At 36.1% G+C, this 21,191-nt stretch overlaps 1 protein-coding gene across 4 annotated transcripts in view; it reads left to right on the top strand.

Annotated features, from left to right (window-relative positions):
* PKN2 (protein kinase N2) overlaps positions 1 to 21,191 on the top strand; it is a 53,706-nt gene that overhangs the window by 28,745 nt on the left and 3,770 nt on the right. The window contains exons 1-18 of one of the 4 annotated variants that reach the window (XM_057374382.1): positions 2,997 to 3,081; positions 3,166 to 3,317; positions 7,706 to 7,823; positions 9,360 to 9,505; positions 9,601 to 9,814; positions 12,694 to 12,879; positions 13,168 to 13,277; positions 14,666 to 14,809; positions 14,948 to 15,023; positions 15,337 to 15,511; positions 15,717 to 15,846; positions 16,202 to 16,338; positions 16,431 to 16,506; positions 16,587 to 16,678; positions 17,648 to 17,824; positions 18,409 to 18,471; positions 18,567 to 18,643; positions 19,981 to 20,123. In XM_057374382.1, coding sequence (XP_057230365.1) covers positions 3,228 to 3,317; positions 7,706 to 7,823; positions 9,360 to 9,505; positions 9,601 to 9,814; positions 12,694 to 12,879; positions 13,168 to 13,277; positions 14,666 to 14,809; positions 14,948 to 15,023; positions 15,337 to 15,511; positions 15,717 to 15,846; positions 16,202 to 16,338; positions 16,431 to 16,506; positions 16,587 to 16,678; positions 17,648 to 17,824; positions 18,409 to 18,471; positions 18,567 to 18,643; positions 19,981 to 20,123 — 2,154 coding nt within the window. In that variant the 5' untranslated portion in view covers positions 2,997 to 3,081; positions 3,166 to 3,227. Of the gene's footprint in view, positions 1 to 2,996; positions 3,087 to 3,165; positions 3,318 to 5,233; positions 5,317 to 7,705; positions 7,824 to 9,359; positions 9,506 to 9,600; positions 9,815 to 12,693; positions 12,880 to 13,167; positions 13,278 to 14,665; positions 14,810 to 14,947; positions 15,024 to 15,336; positions 15,512 to 15,716; positions 15,847 to 16,201; positions 16,339 to 16,430; positions 16,507 to 16,586; positions 16,679 to 17,647; positions 17,825 to 18,408; positions 18,472 to 18,566; positions 18,644 to 19,980; positions 20,124 to 21,191 lie in introns of those variants that run through there. The other 3 variants (XM_057374373.1, XM_057374370.1, XM_057374392.1) reach the window with 3 other exon arrangements.

The raw sequence follows: 21,191 nt of genomic DNA, 5'->3' as shown, positions 1-21,191 counted from the left end.
AAACTGAGAAGGTTTTCAGAAGAGCAAAGATCACAGTTCAGATAAACATTTCAGACTGAAAACTGCCATTGTCCTCATGTAATCCAAATATTTTAAAAAAATCAGTTAAACCATCCCAATTAATCATCCCTTATTTTAAGTCTGATGATTATATTTCTGTGAAAACATGATACTGCAGGTACTAGTGAAGCAGCACTGCAGCTCTTCCAGCAGCCTCGATGTGTGCTGACAAGCTGCACTAAACTCACTAGTGTTAGCAGCAACATTCATAGTTCAGCATAATGACATGCCTATTTGCTTGAAGAAAAGCTYACTTGAAATGCATCTGTTACTTCACTTGATATTCACTGTCAAGAAGAATATTTGGGCCCAAACCTGTACCCCAGCAGAGCCCTTGCTGTCCTGAATTGCTGAATGTATCCAAAATGGCAAGTCTTGTACTGCCCTTATTGACCAACAAACTTCTGTTCCCCAGTTCCTGCTTTGAGTGAAATATCAATTTGCTATTAGTACTTAACTCTTGTTTAACTTTAGACATATACATAAATCCCATTGATTGCAATTATCTGGATTAATTTATTACTTATTTGTACTACGAAGATAATGCCTGCAGAGAAGATTTGAGCTCCTCCGTATAGTGCTTTACACAAATAAATCTGAGGTAACTAGCCGTACAAAGTTATTACAACTTTACAGAACAAAGAGAAAAGGAAACAGCTAATACAGATGTAGCTTGTGGTGTTGCTGCTAAGTCTGTCAATGCTTTCTGTAACAGAACCGGTTTGTCTGGCTGATTTAAAAATTAAACTCAATTCTATAAGAAGCTGCCTCAAGCTGCTTAGTGTTCAGTAATGGAGAGGGCAATTGGGGGGGATGGTAGAAGGAGTCCCTTTGAAAGTATCTCAGAAAAGCTGTTGGTAAATTTTTCTTAAAAACATAATATATTAAGAAACATACTGTTCCATATTTGGGACTTTAGTGAACAGTTGTTATGCCTGAAGGCAAAAAATTACTTCTTCCTAGCAATTAGTCCACATTGCAGAAAAGTTTCCTTTGCTATTAGTTACTACAAGCATATAGTGCAACAATTTTAACTGAGTAGTAGAGGGTAGGTTACACCCACAAGGACAGACCGACTCTTGAGATGACCCAGGCAAGTGATGTGGTTACACCTTCGCAGTGGAGACATGCAAAGGCAGATAATAACAGCTGCCGGGGCAGCCTGCAACATGGTATCTCTAATTAGTCCTTAACTTGCAACCTGAATGTTGTTTTAATGCTAACAAGGGGCACTTGTGTGCATCTTTATAAGCTGTGAAAACAGACTTCAGGAGCCCCACAGTCTTCACAGGGATCATCAGAGGGCTGGGATCTTTACATGGTAGAGGCTTGCATCATAAATCTAAATTTGGTAAATATTCATTTATATGGTGAATCTACTTTACAAGGAGACTTGACACKGGGACTTTCAAGTTCATGTTCGTTCTCATTTTTAATAGATTATTAGATGAGGATTAGTTGAAAGTGAAGACATAAGTGATAGAAAAGCATGTTGTTAATCTTTGTTTTACTAATGACAGATTTAAGGTTATGGTGTTCAAGTGCAGTTCCACAGAGAATCCAAGCCAGAACATTGAGGAGAGGATCAGTGACAAAACAGCTGAAGCGTAATGCAGATTTTTTTATTTTTTCATTTTTTTATTTTAACATCTGGTATTTTCTGTCCTACCTTTAAGTAGTGAGGATGCAGTAAGAGACTTGAAGTGGCTTGAAATGAAGAGTGAATTAGCAGCAGAGGAAATTAAAACTTCTCCTTACATGAAATCTGTATGTAGCCTCACCAAAGATTGCAATTTAGGAAGAAATTACSCAGCAAACTTAGAAGCAATATGTATTAGATCTCCAAAAGTAGCTATCAGAAGCTTTTACAGAAGAAATATGAAATGGCAGATAAGACATCTCCCCATGACACCTCATAAGTAAAAATTTGTAAGTTACTAGTACACTGCCTATATTTTCTGGTTATTGAGGATTTCAGGAACTTGTTTCTTCATCCTAGTTTTAATACAAGGAAGATTATTACAATTAGAAAAATTATTTTACTGTTTTTATTGAATAAATACTGTATTCCAGGAGATCGATGTCATTTTTCCATAGAGAAGGTATTCTCTCAGTTGTTGGGATAGAAGAAATAAAAAGTTTAAAAAAATTATTACAGTGAAAATAATTTGTCCTCTTTTACCRAAAGGCTGGAAGAGAAGTCATCGGGACTGTTAGGGAAGATAGTTGGCTGTAAGGACCATTGTGTTGGAAATAGTCCAGTGGCCACTTATTTTCAGTTTGCTAACAGTTCATGTTGCAGAAGCTGAAATATGATGTTATATAATAGACTGGTTACAAAAAGTTAAGGAGTTTGACTTTGTAATTTAATTGATAGCACTACCTTGCATTCCATTAAATTAACACAAGATGGAGACCCAAACACAGCAATATTGTCAAATGAAAAAGCTTTATCCTTCCCACAGATCAATTGTTCAGTAACCTGTCTGCCTTTATATGCAGTTATGCCAGAATTCTGTTATATCTCCAGAGCAGGAAACATTCAGCTTTACAGTARGAAAAAGGCTTACTTTATCTGTTCTTAATTTTGATATGAACAGTGTTTGCAGTATTCACACTAAAATTGATGAGGATCTACTCAAGAGCTGTACTCAGACCATGCTCATGAGTATCTAATACCATTATCCAAGTTTGTTTTAAAAACAYACTTAGATTTAAAATCAGGAGTGTAAGAAAGCTGAATGGAAAACTGCATTTTTTAACTGATTCAAGACATTCCAGAAAAAAATAAATCTCCTTGGAAATAAAAACAGACTTAGCTGCAAACCTGCCTGTTTGCCCAGTCCCGGAAGTGATTCATGAATTAGGACATGTGTAGGAGTCACAGGGCTTTCGGGAGGCTTTTCATGTTAAGGCGCATTTGCAGTGCTATTGCAAAGTAGCTCTGGGCAGGAGGGTCAGTCTTAATTCTCAAGCATGATGTGCCAGTTCTGTCTAATCTGTAACTTCATAGAATAGAATGTAAGGTGGGTTTTGGGGGTGTAGTTTGGGTGTTTTCTTCCTGGCTTCTTTTCTGCACATTTATATCTTACMTTTAATTCACAGATTGTCCTACCACTCCTGATACTCCAAATAGYGATCCTCGGTTTTCTACGAATAACAGATTGATGGCCTTAAAGAAGCAGTTGGATATAGAACTGAAGGTAAAACAGGGAGCAGAAAACATGATACAGATGTACTCAAATGGCTCTTCAAAGGTAAGGCTTTGGAATGCCTAAAGATCATGAAATTACTATGGATTTCCATATTGCTGTAATGTGACTRTACAATGTATAAACAGTATTGTATTTCAGTATTTTTACTTTGGCTATATTTTTGTTAAATAGATACATCAAATCTGCGACAAATTACTATACCTTTTTTTGTTGTGGTTTGATACCCACTGAAGTGATTGTTTTATCAGTTTGTGTAGAAGCAGTTCAACCTAAATAATAAATCCGGCTTACTAAATTTAGTACGTCTGGTAATCTTTGACCATGTGGGATTCACTTAGCAGCAAAGCTTGGTAGGATACTGAACTGCTGTCTGATGTTTTCCCTAGCTCTACTTAAAATAAAAAGGTCCATTGTTTAACATTGTAATTTGCATGATAATTACAAAAAAGGCAGCATTGCCAAGTATATTCTGAACTAGTTATCTAGTTGTAGTTAGCAGTAAAAATATCTGTTATCTATCAAGCCAAATACATGCTTCAGTAAGATTGTGTGTAGTATTCTGATAGTATTGTCATAACCTGCATTGGTACACACACTTATAAAATACACATTGAAATTTTTTTTTTGTGGAAGTGTGGTAATCTAGAGGTAGCAACTGACRGAATAAAGTGAAGTTAAAAATAAAGCCACACTTACTGTTATATCTGAATTTTAAATACTTGCACTCATTCTCTCTTGCCAGCACCAGAATTTTTCCAAGGAGGTAGAGGGAAAGTGTTAAGTAATTTCTAAATGGGTTTGACTTATTGCATATTCTTTTCTATGTAATAAAATCATCGTACTCTAAGAATCCTTAACTTAAGTGAAAGACAGTCCAAACCTTTTAAATGAAAGAAAAGAAATCAAAATCAAAAAAGGGAAACAAAGCCATATCCAGAAAATAACAGAAATCTCCCCCCCGCAACACATTTTGTTGAGTAAAAGGCAGTCATRGTTCTCAAATGAGAAAAAAGGGAGGGGAAGTTCCTCTACTTGCCCCTTCACCTTTCATTCATTACTCATTAGCTGTTCTTTTCATTTACATTACATTAAGGAGATTAATTTCTAAACKAAGGGGGAAACAAAAGAATAGATCTAACCAATAGTATGTAGTAGCTTGGTTGGATGTTTTTATGTCCAAASAGTAGTAAGTAAAATTGAAATGTTTTAACATCTTAGCTGAGCCAACACCTGCTAGGTCAGTGAACTTACTAAAAGTGTTTGGCTTGAAGAGTAGGCATCTGGGAATTRTATTGCTACCCCTTATAACTGATTTTAACCAGATAATTTTTGAAAGGAACTTCATGTTTTTGACTCAGTTTGGACTAGGTGTTGGTGGAGAGGCAGATCACTTTGTATCTCCCTACTCTATGAACTTTCTTATACCTTGAAAAAAYAGCAGGGAGCACTCCTTTCTCCCAGAAAATGAGTTTAGACTCGATGGACCAGAGGTGCCATCAAGTTCCTTCTGTCCCAGGTAGTTTATCTGAAAGTGACCTGTAACGTACTAGCTGGCGGCAAATAGAAGAAATATCTGGAGTGCACATTATGACTAAGGTCCTGGGAATGCAGTCCATCCACCACAATCCCTCGGCTCCTGGAAACCCTTGGAGTCTRCATCCTCTGGGGCCATGTACTTAACATCAGGTACACTTTAAACTAATAATCAGCTGACCCAAATGAATCAAAAGACGTACTTGAATTAGGTTTCTAATAAACCCTTGGTAAGTAACCTTATAACAGGCTGAAAACTTAACTAAACACTCAGTGTGTAATATTAGACAWTATTAGCAGGCTTTGATCAGACAAGGTAGAGAAGATAAATTCTGGTTTGCTTTAGATTGAGGCCTGTAATTACAATTTATGATAAAATCTTGTATTTGCGATTGGTAAATGCTTAAGTGAGCCTACCAGATTGGGAGTATATAGTAACTGGGCTGGAGAGAGCAAGCTGGAAAGCACAAAAGCATTGCCAGCCACTTCAACAGGCAGGATGGAAATGGTGGGTATTCATTCTCTCTTTTTTTTTTTTTAATGTTCAGTAGTGAGTTAGTTTGACGAGTTTGAGCYGTAGGCTTGAGCATGCTGATTTTGTTTTTAAAGGCAGAGCTTAAAAGAATCTTAAGTGTCTGGATGGGGTGGGCAAAAGAGGCAGAAAATCCCCGGTTTGAATCCAACCCCAGTAATCCAGTAGTTCTTTAAAAAGTAGTCATAAGACCGTCTTGAAACAAATTAAACTCATTTGTGACCTTTCTTCAAGTGTACTATATGATCTAATTTCAAATCTATTGTATTATTTTCAGACCTAAATTTAATGGAGGGAGATTATAATTTGTTTTCTAGAAACAAAAAAGCAGTCTGTTAATAAACCCGTCATCTCATGGGAAGTTTTTCCCATTGTACTTTACTTGCTTCAGTAACATTCAGTTCAACCTATTTGGATTTAAACATTTCTGAGATAACGATCATCTTTCCTTGGATGTGCAGGTTCTCTGAGGTCCCATGACAGCTTTGCAGATCAGTTTTACAGGCACTGTCAGTTCTTCTGTACTCAGAAGATGCATTGCAATGCTTTGTATTCAGCCTCTAACACTAGAAGAGCTGCTGAGCATTACACATACATTTTGATTCTGAAGATGGGATCTTCTGTCTCTTTAAAGCACAGCAATATCTCTGTAATGCTGGATTGCCTCCATTCTACACATTGAAGGGCTAATGTTGCAAATCTGTTCCAGTAAGAGACTGTGAGGGATAATCAAGAGCAGCAAGATCAAAAATAAGATAGAACTGAAGATACAGAGAAACAGTACAGCATATTTATGCATCAGAATGATTCTTGGATAAGGTTTAATACGGGATTCTAGAGTGGTTTGTAATCTGTTATTTAAATCCTATACTCTGCTAAAGTCAGTGATTACGTCAAAATTTCACATCTGTATTTGAGAAGGTATTGGTTTAGRAGAGTCAGCATGATCGATCATTAATTGGATAGCTAACATAGAGTCTTAAAATGTGAACACTAATAGTATCTGCCCGAAATGTTGACTAATACTAAAACTTAAAATCAAGAATTGTGAACTGATGGTATGCAGAGGAGGCATAATTTCTTTCCATGCAACCAAAGTCTTTTTATGTGTAGATCATGGTGTATCTCCCCTGCAGAACATAGGGCAGCATTGAAATACCTGAGTAACACATAGGGTACAGGGTCATAGAGGAGCTCTGTGAAGGTAAATTTCTTAGCATACAGATTTTCCTTACAGTGTGCTTCATGGTGCCAATATTTCCACCTGTGGGCTCTGAGCTTCATTGCAGTTCTTTGTCTTGGTTGTGCCAAGGGAAGAATTTAATTTCTTTAACTTCTTCAATAATTGATAATTCCATTATAAAATTAAAAATATAAGTATAGACCATATTCATGGGAAAGTAACTTATTAATGAGGTTATAAAGTGGCTACAAAATGAGTTAGCCAAAATACCCTGGGCTATAGAGGTGGTACACATCTGCACTGACTGCTCTTAATTACTGTGATTGATTGGTACTGCATAGACAGGAGAAATACACTGTCTTAAATTTTGTTATACCTTTTTTTTGTGTGTTGGTTTTGTTCTTACTGCAAGTCTGATCACCTTTAAGCTGTCTGGTAATTCCCAGAACATAGAGAGAGAGCCATGTGGCAGCCACAGAAGTTTATGAAAGTTCATCTTTAGGAATGTTTTCTTCTAAACAGCTTCTTGTGATACTGTTTTTGAAAACAAAACTTGGTTATCTTTGTTTATTAAGATTAAAAAGTACTGTACTGTACTTAGGTTATCGATAAAATAGCTAATGAAGTAGCTCTTGTTTATGTATTAATGCAAAAAATCTTCAGCTTTCATTTGTTCAGAAAAGTGTACTGCATAATGTGCTWTGTAAGCAACTTCGTAGTTCTCATTTCAATAYTGAAAATCAGCTCAGATTAATTAGTACAATTACTTTTATGTGGGCTTGGTCTGGCAAATTTTTCTATTACAAGTGTTCTTACCTTAAAGCAAATTGGAGGCATTCTACATAATTTTTGGAGGCATTTTGCACTTAATATCTTCTTTCTTTTGTATTGGTTTACAAAATTGATCTACATTAATTACATTAATGTWATGTTTCTAGATCATGCCTCCTTTACTCTGCTTGAAGCACATACAGTTTCTCTGGGAGTGGTTTACAGTCTTTAATCAACCAATGCCTCTGTCCTAACTTAATTTCCAGTAATATCCTAATGTGGTTAGTTTGCCTAATGCTATACCAAATGTAGATTTAGTTCTTGGTCCTAAGTACGTGTGTTTTGAAACTTTCAGTGTGTCTTGTTCCATGAAGAAGTTTATGATCTCAACTTCTCTGTTTGTTTTAATAGGATCGAAAACTTCTTGCCACAGCTCAGCAGATGCTTCAGGACAGCAAGACAAAAATAGAAGTTATAAGGATGCAGATTCTTCAGGCAGTCCAGACCAATGAATTGGCCTTTGATAATGGTGATGGTGTAGAAAGGAAATATGAATCATTAATGTCAGAATGCCRTTTAGATATATACCCATATGCACACTGAGTTACCRTAAATTTCTAGCAGGAGTGTTTGATAAAGCATGCATGAACCAAAAATAAGCAGACTCTAGGTAAAACTTCATGTGTGTTTGAATGCCAAATATATCTGATTTGGAGGAAAATACCTTCACTGTACTGAAGAGAAATACAATCTCTTTATCATCCTCTTTATAAYTTATGCAGTCCATTTTTGCTTTGTGATCTTCCTTATCCCTTCATGCATGCTTTCTTTTGTCTTAATAATTAGTGATTTTTTTAAAGCATATAATCTTTATATTATGATGCTAAAAAAAAGCCTGATATCAATATAAAGCCTGTTTGTCATACCTAAATATCTTTATCTTTTTATTCCTAGTGGGAACACAGATGGAGGAGAATTTTTCCTGGTCTTATAGATATTTAGGTTAGATTGGGTAGTAAACAACTATAAAGCAACAAAAAAAAATGTTTTTAAAATGACCTGACTTGAAATACTCATGCTGCATTTCAGAAGTATTTTTTAACTTGCATTTCCTTGAAAWTCTTCAAATAATAAAAAAATTATCCATGAGTCTAATAGCATGAGTGTACTAGAAACTTATGGGCATATGGGTATATCACTATGTCTTGAGCTTTATTTGTGTGCATTTCTGAATATTGAAGTCGTATGACAATGCTTGTAGGCAGGGCCTGGATATATCCTAGAAAATGAAAAATGTGTGTGTGTATGTGAGCTCTTTGCTTTCTGTGTTTGTTTTTGCACCTCACTTTTGAATACCTCATTTTTGCACATGGATTATTCATATAATTTGTTTAAAAGAAAAAAATGCTCTAGCTAGAAAGGGCTTTCAAATGCCTTTTTGTGTTCCTACTATTCTTAGAGCTTTAAACACAGAGGAATATATCCAGGAAATGTTCTGTTTAAGATTTGTTAACACTGTAAGATGTGGACATTAGAATGATTAACCCAGATGATTTGGCAAACGCAGTTTATGGGATGTCTTACATTTCTCTGTGCTGGCAGAAGCACATCCCARATTCCATGGGATTTCAAGTGAAGCAGGGATATTGTCAGAAACTGATCAGGGATCTACTTGGCTGCAGAGCAGTTTAAAAGATAAATGCTTCCATTGTAGCTCAGAAGTGTTGAAGTCTCAAAACATCCTTGCCAKTTGGATATTTGGGGTTTGTCCCTTAACTCTCCTGAAGACATATTCTTYTCCTTGCATCAATTATAGCTCTTCAGGGAGTAGGAAAATTGAGACCCTGATCAGTTATTTTTTCATTCAAATGCAGATGCTTCAAATTTAACTGTTGCTTTTATGACATACTTCAAGCTTCTCTTTGGACTACCAAATATGCATCTCTCTTGGTTTTTTCCCTTTTTTTTTTCTCCGCTCTATTTATAGGGGTAAGGGGTTGATATTAAAGGAAACAAACTTGGTTGTTAWCTTCAATGAAGATTGTTTGTTTATATCTCTTTGCAGCAAAACCTGTGATAAGCCCTCTTGAGCTCCGAATGGAAGAATTACGGCATCATTTTAGGATAGAGTATGCTGTAGCAGAAGGTGCAAAAAATGTGATGAAATTACTTGGATCTGGGAAAGTTACCGACAGAAAGGCACTTTCAGAAGTAATTTATGTCATTACAGTTTCTAATACTTYGTTTTAAAGGTTCTTYAAGGGGRAAAAAAAAACCTATTTCAAATTTCTTTTTGTTTTACAAAGGCACAAGCAAGATTTAATGAATCAAGCCAGAAGTTGGATCTCTTGAAGTATTCACTGGAACAGAGATTGAATGAACTTCCTAAAAACCATCCCAAAAGCAGTATTATTATAGAAGAGCTTTCATTAGTCTCTTCACCCACATTAAGTCCTCGTCAGAGTGTAATATCTACTCAAAACCAATATAGTACACTGTCCAAACCAGCAGCTTTAACAGGTATGATTTTAGGAGCTTTTTTCCTTCTTCTTTTCTGATCTTAATTAATGGTTTAAAACAAATCTTTATTRCCAACTATACTTACAAGACATATTTAATTTTTCTTTTCCTAGATAAAGGCATATAGCGTTTCCAAGTGTCTGTGCACTGCAAGAAATGCAGATACATTTCTGTGATTTATTTGTTGACCTTTTTATAATCCTGTTGAAAATGCGAAGTTCTGGCCCTAAATAGCTCCCTATGGAATGATATTGCTAGTATTTAWCAAATGCCTTTAGATTATCAAGTACTTACCATCAAGGTGGATAAGTATCATTTTTCCCATTTTAGAGATAGGGAAGTTAAATTGCAGAAGGGTTGTGTTGCCCTGATCATAGAACAAATAGGTGACAGAGCTGGMGATAGGCACCCAGCTTTACTCCCAGTTCCTATTTTCCCCCTAGGACCTCACTGGGTATCTGGAAGGTGAGATTTATGCTACCRAAACATGCATCACATTTGTAATCCAGAGAAGAAGGTCCTAACAAGCATGCATGAAACAGACTCTTGTTCGTGTCAGTTGTTTTCCTTGCAAATAAACATGAGGGTGATATTTTTTTTTAAGAGACTTAGCCTACTGTGAAGGACCATTACATTTATACATAAATGTGACTTAGAAACCTCTCATGCTTTGAGTCACCTGGAATTGTCCTTCATTGAAAGTAAAGTTCTAAGAAATTAACCATACTTCAACAAAGGTTTGAATATTTGCCTCACAGTATTCTTTAAGAAAAACGTGCTTTTGACTGCTTGGGGGTATGTTGTTRTTTTAAATTTATTTAATGAGTGGTCACAGAAGAATTACTAGAACAGGTTTGATTTTATATTTTGTTTCCTAACAMATTTTGCATATAGCTATTAAGCCTGCTATTAACAGAGTAAGTTTTATTACAAAAAAAACCACCTGTAATTCAAATGTAASTCAGGTTATGCATGTATAACTGAAACCAGAATTTAGTTTTGAAGTACTGTGGGATTATATTTTAAAACTAAAAGCTAAATAGCTGCTAAGCTACAGTAATAATGATAATAATAAATAACAATAATAATAGCAATAATAATAGCAATAATAATAACAATAGCAATAATAATAACAATTGTAATAATAATAGTAGTAGTAATAATAATAACAATAATAACAATAATGATAATGATAATAATAATAATAATAAATAAAATGGATCAAGTCTATTTCTCTTGCATTGTGATTTATCAGGACCTCGGCCGAGAGTTTTTGTAAAGTTGTGTGGTAAGAGGAACATTTTTCATCAAATGAAATCTCAGATGATCAGAGACTGTAGATAGGATGTATCATGCCTTGGGTTTAAAACAGCTTCCTTTTTTTTTCTTTTCCTGTAATACATAATCAACAGTCAGATACATTTTAGTGACAATCCCTCTTTAAATGTGATTTACTGATACATATGAAGTTTTTGAATAGAAATTGATAAAACAAAGCTATATGCTTATGAAGTTCTTAAAAGTTTAACTTTCATATTGCTTACACAAAGAGCTTTTGTATTGAGCCAGATTTAAATGAACMGTGTCTTTGTGTTTTGCCTCTTAATGTTTTGTGAAAAATAGAGCAGCRCTACTGTCATACTTAAAGTGCATCAACATAACTTTCTGATTTGCATCCATTCCTTATACAAGAGTATAGCTTTTCTACRTATTAATAYCTTTTTTTTTTCTAAACAGAGTTTGGGAATGAAGTATTCTTTTACCTTTTAACCTGTTTCGGAAGCCAATAGCATCTCTTTGTCTTCATAGCCTAATGCTTAGCTGTCACTTACGGCTGTTAGCTTCCTACAGGTTGGGATTTCTTCTTAGACTGGTTTCTTGGTGTCTGTTCTGTGGGCTATGATGTTGCCAGATCATTTTTAGGTTAAGTCTGACTTYAGTTTCTGTTCCAAAAGAGTACTTTTAAGTTTAATGGTTACATACACTTGCCATCCAAAGAAGACTGCATTTCAGAGCTGCATTTGTAGCTGACACTGATTATAAACTGGCTAATTCCACCACTTCTGGTAGTTGATTTTGTCAGTTGGTAGTGTCACAGTTTTACAGATGTTATCTTGCACAGGATGAAGTCAGCCTACCATTYTTGTAACCATCTGTGGTATTCAGATGTTTTTGTGCTACTGGAGGAAACTCCTTTCAATTTGAAGAGCAGCCTCTATACCTCATTTGGTTAAAGATGCAGAAGATTTGGAAGAATAGTTTGTTGAAGAGCATCTTGTCTCAGCTTTTATAAATCCAAATTCAATCAAGTTGGAACAATTCAATGATTTTAAATTATGTASTAACTCAAATTTGACTTTAGCATGCAGCAGGCAAATGTGATTTCTTAGTGTGGGATTTCTTACACAAATTTGTAGTCTYGATAGTTTGTTAATTTGATCCAATATTAATTAACTGTATAAAACTCATTTAAAATTTTTATTGCTCCATTTGCAAGATTCATTGTTTTAATAAGAAACTTGAAATTTGTCAATCTTAAAATAYGACACTGCTTACAGCTTGAACCCAAGTCAGTTAGGTTCCCAAGTGAGGAAAACAAAGGTACTTTTGAAACACAGGATAAAAACTTATTTTGTGTTACCTTGGTGAACTGTTGCTCTTATCTAGAAGGTTGAGTCCCTTCAACATAGTTGACTTTTAATACTTTTATTTTCAGTATATATGTGTGTCTTGAATTTGTCTTTTGATTTCATCTGATATTTCTGTTATACCCTGTGGGAGTCAGAATGTGAGCTATTACCATCAATCAGTCATTAGTCATTCACTTGGTTTGCTTAAGAGCAGGAATCTTTCATAAATCATTGTCCATCATCTTCTAGGTACCCTGGAAGTGAGGCTCATGGGCTGCCAAGATATTTTGGAAAATGTCCCTGGTCGATCAAAAGCCACATCGATTACGTTACCTGGTTGGAGTCCAAATGAAGCCAGATCATCTTTTATAAGCAGACCCAGTAAAAGCAAAAGTGGGAGTAGTAGAAACCTTCTGAAAACTGATGACTTGTCCAGTTCAGTATACCCTTATTTCTCTTATGTTTATGCATGTTTTTTATTTAAATTTTCAAGGGCATGATGTGTTCTGTAATTTAAAATACTAAATTGATGCAAAGCTTTAAACTTAACTGTTTCTTCACTTATTAAGCTGTTAACAAAAGCAAAAGCACAAYCACACCATTATGCCCATAAGAACCAATTAAATATGAGATTACATTTCTAAGGGAAACTTACTGGAGATTTTTTTGTTTGTGGAAAATCCTCTTAAAGATTTAAGCTGAGATTGTGTACTTTACTTACAGATGAAGTCTGTGCTGTACTGAAGCTGGATAACACTGTGGTTGGTCAAACTAGCTGGAAACCGATTTCCAATCAGTCATGGGATCAGAAATTTACACTGGAACTAGACAGGGTAAAGATGTGGCCTGRTTTCATTGACAACTGTAGTTGATTCTTTGTATTAATTTCATGTTGCCTTTTTTCCCCCTGTTGCTCTCATTTTGTTCAAATTCCTAAGTGCAAGTATTCCCATGTTTATCAGAATGCGCTCCCTGGAGTTAGGCTGTTGAGCTGGGCCAGCTCAACCTTTTCTGACTTACCAACTGATATATTTTTTGTAAGATACCTGATAGTCTTAGTATTTTAAGGTACAAGGATTATATTTTTCCATCAGTGTTAAATATAGACTGAAAATCACACTGTGTTTTAGGAGTTTAAATGTTATCTCCAGTATATTCTTAAAACACATGAGAAAAAAAGCCACTTTCCTGGTTTTGTTTTTTCCCCACCAAGCTCCAGTCTGGATTCCCTCCATCTAGGAAGAAAGCAATTTTAAAATTGCAAGTAGAGAAATTTAGGTTACAGTCAGGAGTAATGCAGGAAAAGAACAAGCAGCTATGGAGCCCTGAAGCCTCAATTATTCTCAGATTAACACTAGAACTACTCAGTGTAGTAGCTGCTCCTGCCAGCCTTGTGTGTGTCATGGTCTCTAAGAACTCAGCTTTTGGTGCTAGAAAAGGACTTTGCTTCTGCTGTTCCAACCCCATTATTTTTTAATCTGGTGCTTCTTCTTAACTTTTACTTCTTTTAAACCTTACCTTAGCTATGGTAGAGAGTAAATTGATGKATCATGATGGAATTAAACTAGTAACATAGGATGCTGCTGTTTCAGTATATTGCGGGATTTCTTCTCTTCTGGGACAGGTTTTTGTAACACACATGCAGGACATCCTAAAAATACATAAATCACATCAGCAAGCTACAGCACTAGTTCCTGTTAAAGTTAGCTTTTTGGCCCCTCTTCTGACCATGTTACAAAAAGTATATGCATTTCTGGAAATACTCTTTAACGTTTTGCATCATCRTGTATGCAAGTACTGAAATGTCTGCAGGCATGAAATTAAGTTGRTACTTGTAAATAATATGGAAAACTACTGAAACTGAGGTTTCTAAAGACAAGTTAAATTTTGCTGTCAGAGCTTAAGCTAAAATATCTTGAACAAGCAGTGTTGTTATTCTGACCCAAAAAGTCTGGTGATTGTGGCTCTCTGCTACTACTCTCAGGGGAAATTTTACACCGTTGCTTTTATTTGTACACTGGAGATCACATCTGAAGTGAAGTGAAATGCTGTGCTCATCCTAATGAGAGCTTCTTCAATCTCACTGGTTAGCCCTGACAGCCTTTTCAAGTATCAGCTTTGTGTCTTGATCCTTGAGTTGCTTGATCTTAACATTGTACAGGTAACTCTTGCAGAACAATTGTTAATAAGTGATTTCCTGTGTCTGTGTTWCCTGTCATAGTCACGTGAATTAGAAATCTCCGTTTATTGGCGTGACTGGAGATCTTTGTGTGCAGTAAAGTTTCTGAGGTTGGAAGATTTCCTGGATAACCAGCGGCATGGCATGTGTCTCTATCTTGAACCCCAGGGCACTCTGTTTGCAGAGGTGAGAATGTTTCTTTGAAGCACGTGAACATACTTGCAAGTATTACATTGCAGAATAGTTTTACAAGTTTTCAATAAACTTTTAAGAATGCATTCTGTTCTGAAATTTGAATTATAACACACATTATTTGAACTGCAGGTTACGTTTTTTAATCCAGTCATTGAAAGRAGACCAAAACTCCAGAGGCAGAAGAAAATATTTTCAAAACAGCAAGGTGATTATTGTAAAGCTTAAAAAYTGTATAGATCCGTGATACTTTTTATACTGAAGTCTGTTTGCCTGCAAATAATGCAGTTGATAATTAAGGCTTTGGCACTGTATTTAGAAATCTTTTCTATTAAAAATCCTATTATGCATTATTATTTAATTGTGAATAATTAGGAATTGCTAAGGAATATAACTAATTTAGTTTGTTGTTCATAAACTATAAATTGATTAATAGGGGCTTTTTTTAATTATTGATTTTGGTAATGAGTAAGGAAATCACTTACACTCTGTTTTCTTTTTTCACAATACCATCTCTATAGGCAAAACATTTCTCAGAGCTCCTCAGATGAATATTAATATTGCCACTTGGGGAAGGCTGGTAAGAAGAGCTATTCCTACAGTGAATCACTCAGGCACGTTCAGCCCCCAAGCATCAGTGCCTGCCACGGGCTCAGTGGTGGATGCCCAGCTCGCTGAACTCACCCTGCCAGCCGGGTAGGTCACCCTGCAGCWCTGAGGTGCTGCCAACCTCACTGTGTGCACAGTCTGATCATTCTGCAAGGCTGCACACCTTCCCTTGCTTTAGTTGTGGTAGACTATTTTATAGCTAGATCCACACACACAAAGTTTAGTTTAAAGAAATCTATAAATATTAATTAGTCTTTGCTGTACACTGAGGARTTATTTATCTTTTTGTCAGTGACTCTCCTGTAGCCAAATTGGACTTCGAGCTGGAGCCTGAGCCTCCACCTGCTCCACCCCGTGCGTCTTCCCTTGTGGAAATATGTGAATCTTCCTCTGAGATAAAGGCTTCTGATGTGCCTTCTCAGGCAAGTAACTTTTAAGAATCTAGGGTTATACCATTTAACAAGGTGTWATATTGGCAACTTTATGATGGATTTCTTTCTTTATGTATCAGCACATTCTCCCTTAGCTTCCACACACAGAATTGTTGCAGTAGAATGCTCTGATTGCTCTTGGTGGCTAACTGTTTTTGTGGTTGGTGTGCTTAACTCTCCATGTCATTGGTTCCACCACAAAAAAAAAAAAAAAAGAGCTCCAAAAGTATTACAGCATATCCTAGGTAATGGGTGTATTAAGAATTTCACGTGCTTATAGTAAAATTTCTGCATGCATTTGCATTCACATTCAGTTTCAAATTTTTGGGTTTCTTGTTCTTCACAGGATGAAGTAACAACTTTTGATTTTGAAAATGGCAGAAATAGTATTGTTCCAAAACTCCAGCCTGAAATAATCTGTGAGTCTGATATTCCCCATTCAGACATGAAATACACCAACACCAGAGAGCCTGAAGATAGAAGGTAAAAAAGCAGTGGATTTGCTGTTTTGATCTAAATAATATTTCTTAATGCTAACAAACTAGAAACCTTKTGACATTTTTTTATTTACATAGATCACAACAAAGATTTCAGTTCAGTCTGAAGGATTTCAGATGCTGTGCTGTACTGGGCAGAGGACATTTTGGAAAGGTAAATGTCAAAAGGCTGTATGAAGTGTCAAGGCTTTATCAAAAACTAGATACGGCTCTTAAATTTCTCTTCTGTTTTAGGTGCTCTTGGCAGAATACAAAAACACAAACGAGATGTTTGCTATTAAAGCCTTAAAGAAAGGAGATATTGTGGCTCGTGATGAAGTAGACAGGTCAGTTTGTACAATATAACACATGGATTCCATCAGTCAATTGTGTGCTCTACAGGCAGCAGCTGAGTGGAAAATTTGTCATCTCCCTGCACAGTTGGCTGCTGCAGATGTGGTCTTGTTCAGGGGCAAGGAAGGAGCAGAGTAACCCCTGGTTTGTCTCAGTGTCCTTCTGAMCCTGCCTGAACTACAGCTCTGACTTAAAGCTGATCCTGGTTTTGATTTTTAGGTTCTCTTGCAATTGTTTATTCTAATTACTTGTTCCATAGATTTCCATCACATTAGGGAATTACAGTGGCTGTTTTCTTCACTGGCAAAACCGGTGTTGCTATTTCTCAACCTGTAACATACTGTCGTGCTCTGTCCATCATAGTTCCGTTTGTATACTTCACTGTTGGGTGCTTTTTGACTCAAAACTCAGATTTTTTTTCCTTCCCTTGGAAGCRAAGGAGCCATTACAAAACTGATTTGATTTAGTCCAAGAAGGTGTTTTTACAGCTGTTTAAAAGTGACTGTATTCATTTGCAGGAAGAAAGATAGCTGTATTAACAATAAGCTGAAACTTAACCATTTGGTTTAAGGAGGAATAACCAAGAATTACTATAGATAGATATCTATAATACTGTCACTGGTTTTTCATTTTATGTATTGTATRCTATTMMAGTTAAAAATGGGTCARAATGAATGTCACATTATATCAATGTATAGTTAATGCAATCTGAGTATTTGGAAGGAGAATTGTCAGGGCACCATTTTCATGGACTACTAGGTTTCCTCTTTCCATTTGAGAAAACTAAATATAACTTCATGAAATCCTGGTATTAAAATCTCCCTTGAAACAAACAAAAAAAAAATGTTACTATCCTGATGAATAGAGCAAAAAAAATGAGWTATAAAATACCACTAATTTCTGAGAATTGAAAACCTGTGGTTCAGCACTCAGCTTTAAATTGTTCCTGATTTTATTTGCAGCTTGATGTGTGAAAAGCGAATATTTGAAACTGTGAATAGTGTAAGACATCCCTTCTTGGTGAACCTTTTTGCTTGTTTCCAAACCAAAGATCACGTGTGCTTTGTAATGGAATATGCTGCTGGTGGGGACCTGATGATGCACATTCATACTGATGTCTTCTCTGAACCCAGAGCAGTGTGAGTATCCCTCCYTTCCTGTGGCATTAAGTGAAGGGCACTTGGCTCAGTGGATAAGAACTAAGGGCTTTATCACCACATGCCACCACATTATGTCACTTCAGTAAATGCTGCTTAAGTTTTTAAAAGGGTTGGAGATTCTAACTGATTTTGTTAGAAAAAGACATGCAGGTTTAATGTGTCTGAMTCTTCCTTGAATTCAAAATCTGTAAACAAATACTTAATTTTTATAATACTTCTTTTTTTTTAAGATTACATTAAAAAGCTGAATAAAGAGTTAAAATAGCAGACAAGGCTAAAAAAGGAAAGAATAAGCCGATTTAGAAACCCTTCAATACTATGGCAGTGGGCACTACAGAAAATGTATCCTTCAGGCCAAGCAAACATACTATGTTTGAAAGCTGCAGCTTTAAGTGTTTTTGCCATCTGGCTTTAAAACTGGCCTTGTATAAAACTAATCTGTACCCGAAAAAACAATTGGTAATCTTCAAAGGATGGCTTATTAAAAAAAAAAAAATCAATAATGGGCTTCACATTCTGAAAAGCAAGACTAAATTCCATTAAAATTTTAACTTTTTCAACAGATTTTATGCTGCATGTGTGGTTCTTGGACTTCAGTATTTGCATGAGCACAAAATAGTATACAGGTAAGTAGTCATTTCCAACAGATGAATTTCAGCTGTTCTGAATAGCACTGAAGAAACAYCAAGTGATGCAATTTTGTTCTCGAATGTTCATTTAGAGATTTGAAGTTGGATAACTTATTGCTGGACACAGAAGGCTTTGTGAAAATTGCTGACTTTGGTCTTTGCAAAGAAGGTAATAGTCCTTTAAATTTTCTTTCTAGGGGAATTCCATTGTCTGTCCTACTCTTGACTATTCCTTGAGTTTTGGACTGCCAGATGTGTCTATTTACGATGTGTCATTTGAAGGGAAAAAACCACATCTCTGATTGTACAAATGTGGAGATAGGAGGTAGTTCCTTAGTAGGGAAGTACCAGGAGCACCTGAGCATTGCCCTATTCTTTGTATTTATTTTTTGTCAGTTGTGAGCATCACCTATTCTGACTCTTACTTCACCACATCTCTGCTTGTTAACAAGGCACACTGCGCATTTTACAAGTGAGTAGAAAAAGCATTAGGTAGTTTCCTCCTTCTAAACAAGTTGACACGGTGCAACAAAATCAAGTGCCATTATAATCCATCCCAAACTCTTACTTTTTTACAAATTCAGTATCTTTTATTTTTAGCTCTGAAATAGTTGCAACTCTAAGTAGATGGAAATGATATGCAAAGTGTACTATAGCTAAAATTGAGAGATTATCCCAAAAGGGAAGCCTAGAAAGTTACTTTCAAGCACCTCACTACTGGCAACTAACAAATAGAGGTAGCTATTACAGTGTTTTGAGAAAAACCCATTGTGTGGGCAATCCTTTTTYAGTTTGTGTAGCCTGTCTTCCATATATTTTCTTTTTCGGTAGCCTAAGAGGGAATTGGCTACATTTGGTAGGTCTTCAGACATGGGTGCCAGGGCAAGTTCTGTGGCTGTAGCTACAAATAAGTTCTGTAAATGACAAAACAAAATGAGAAGGAAAGCTCTTCCCTTCGCTGACTTCTATGATAAATGTTTTTTTCAAGTTTTCTGCAGCAGCTCCCCTTGTCTAATCAGGCCTGCCGGTGCTGATGTCCCAGATTTTGCCCCTCTGGAAAATACACGGCTTATTTTGCTCCCAGTTCTTTCGCTACACTCCATGTTTTACTTTACTGTATGTCGTTTGCACTACAGAAACATCCAGAGGGGCACATTTGACTAAACTAGTGTGTACTGCATTTTTTTTTGCTAACTGGTAGAAATAGAGCATAAGATTGTTTGTATCTTTCCAAACAAAGATAGTGGCATGACAGAGGTGTAACTGGAAGCTTAATGTGGCTCATTGCATATAGTGAGAGATGGAAAAATKTGAACAGAAGCACATGTGAAACAAAGGCATGGGAGGAAGGAGGAGGGAATGTTTTACCTCATTGGCCTGAGCCATCAGGACACAGGCCCTCGATTTACAGTATCAGCTGAAGTTGCTCYGGAGAGAGATTCAGCTTGGAATAGRTTGTGGAAGSGCAGAAAATACTGCTTGCTTTTCATTATCTGTAACTTTCAGGAATGGGATTTGGAGACAGAACAAGCACATTTTGTGGCACACCGGAATTTCTGGCTCCAGAGGTGCTGACAGAAACTTCCTAYACACGAGCTGTAGACTGGTGGGGTCTTGGTGTTCTTATCTATGAGATGCTGGTGGGTGAGGTAAGTTCTAGTGAGGTACAGTGGAGTCATAAAACTAAGCAATGTTTAAAAGGTTACAAAACTYAAGATACCAGCCTGTCAATATGTAATACACCCTACCTGCCACAGTRTCAGTATTCACTATACAGCACATATAGGCATACCCAGCTTTACAGTGAGCATCTTAAAGTGTGTCACCAAGAAAAAGAAGTGTGAAATACTGAGCAGCTACTCACCATAATATGGGCTGCTGTAACACTGGAGAAGTTGGCAAGTCATGTCTGGAACTTGAATTCTCAGCAACTGTAGAAGCCAGTCTTTACTTTTATTTTTAAATACATCRTTATGTTTTAAAGCAAATTCCAGTAATGGCACAGTAATACCAGTGTCTCCAAGTAAGAGCGCAGTACATCCATCCATACAGTTTTGGGGASTTAAGTTTCCAGAACACATCTGTTMCCAAATCTGAATGTGCACAGCAATACCAGTCTTTTGCTTTCAAATGCTTTTGGGGAAAAAAATAAACTTCTGTAGCTTGAATAGAAGTGAACTTTAACAAATAAAACTRGATAGCAGTGAAAGATTATGCCAAACACACTAAAACAGAAAGCCCCAGTTCCATGTAAATAAGCTGGTATAAATAAATCACTATTGARAAGTTTATTTGCTGTTGCATATACTGCTCTATCTTCTAGTCCATTTATCAAAATCTTCCAGGTGGCACAATAGCTCACATGCTAAAACSTAGAGTAAAGCTCATAATTTTGTTCTTTAAAAAAAAAGGATCATTCAACATACTTTCACTTCCTTTCAGGTTAAAAAGGACAAAAAGCTTGTGCAGTGTCACCTGCATTTGTCAGGCCACTTCAAAGCAGTTTTGGAACTGCTACATATAAAGATTTTACAGAAACAAATTAGTGTTTCCCATGCTATTTGTGAATGGCAGCTACTCCARAGAAGAGCTGATGGATACTTTCCATGTTCTCTGTACACCCTGTGTCAAAGATCCCAGTTTTAGGTGATTCTGCATCTAAAAGCACATTTTTTAAGCACAGTCCTTCAGTCGGAATTATAGGGTAATAGCAAACT

Source organism: Malurus melanocephalus, unplaced genomic scaffold, assembly GCF_030028575.1.
Source record: "Malurus melanocephalus ecotype Western Australia unplaced genomic scaffold, MMel_1.1 scaffold_8, whole genome shotgun sequence".
Lineage (NCBI taxonomy): Eukaryota > Metazoa > Chordata > Aves > Passeriformes > Maluridae > Malurus > Malurus melanocephalus.
This window is presented reverse-complemented; position numbering and strand designations above follow the sequence as displayed.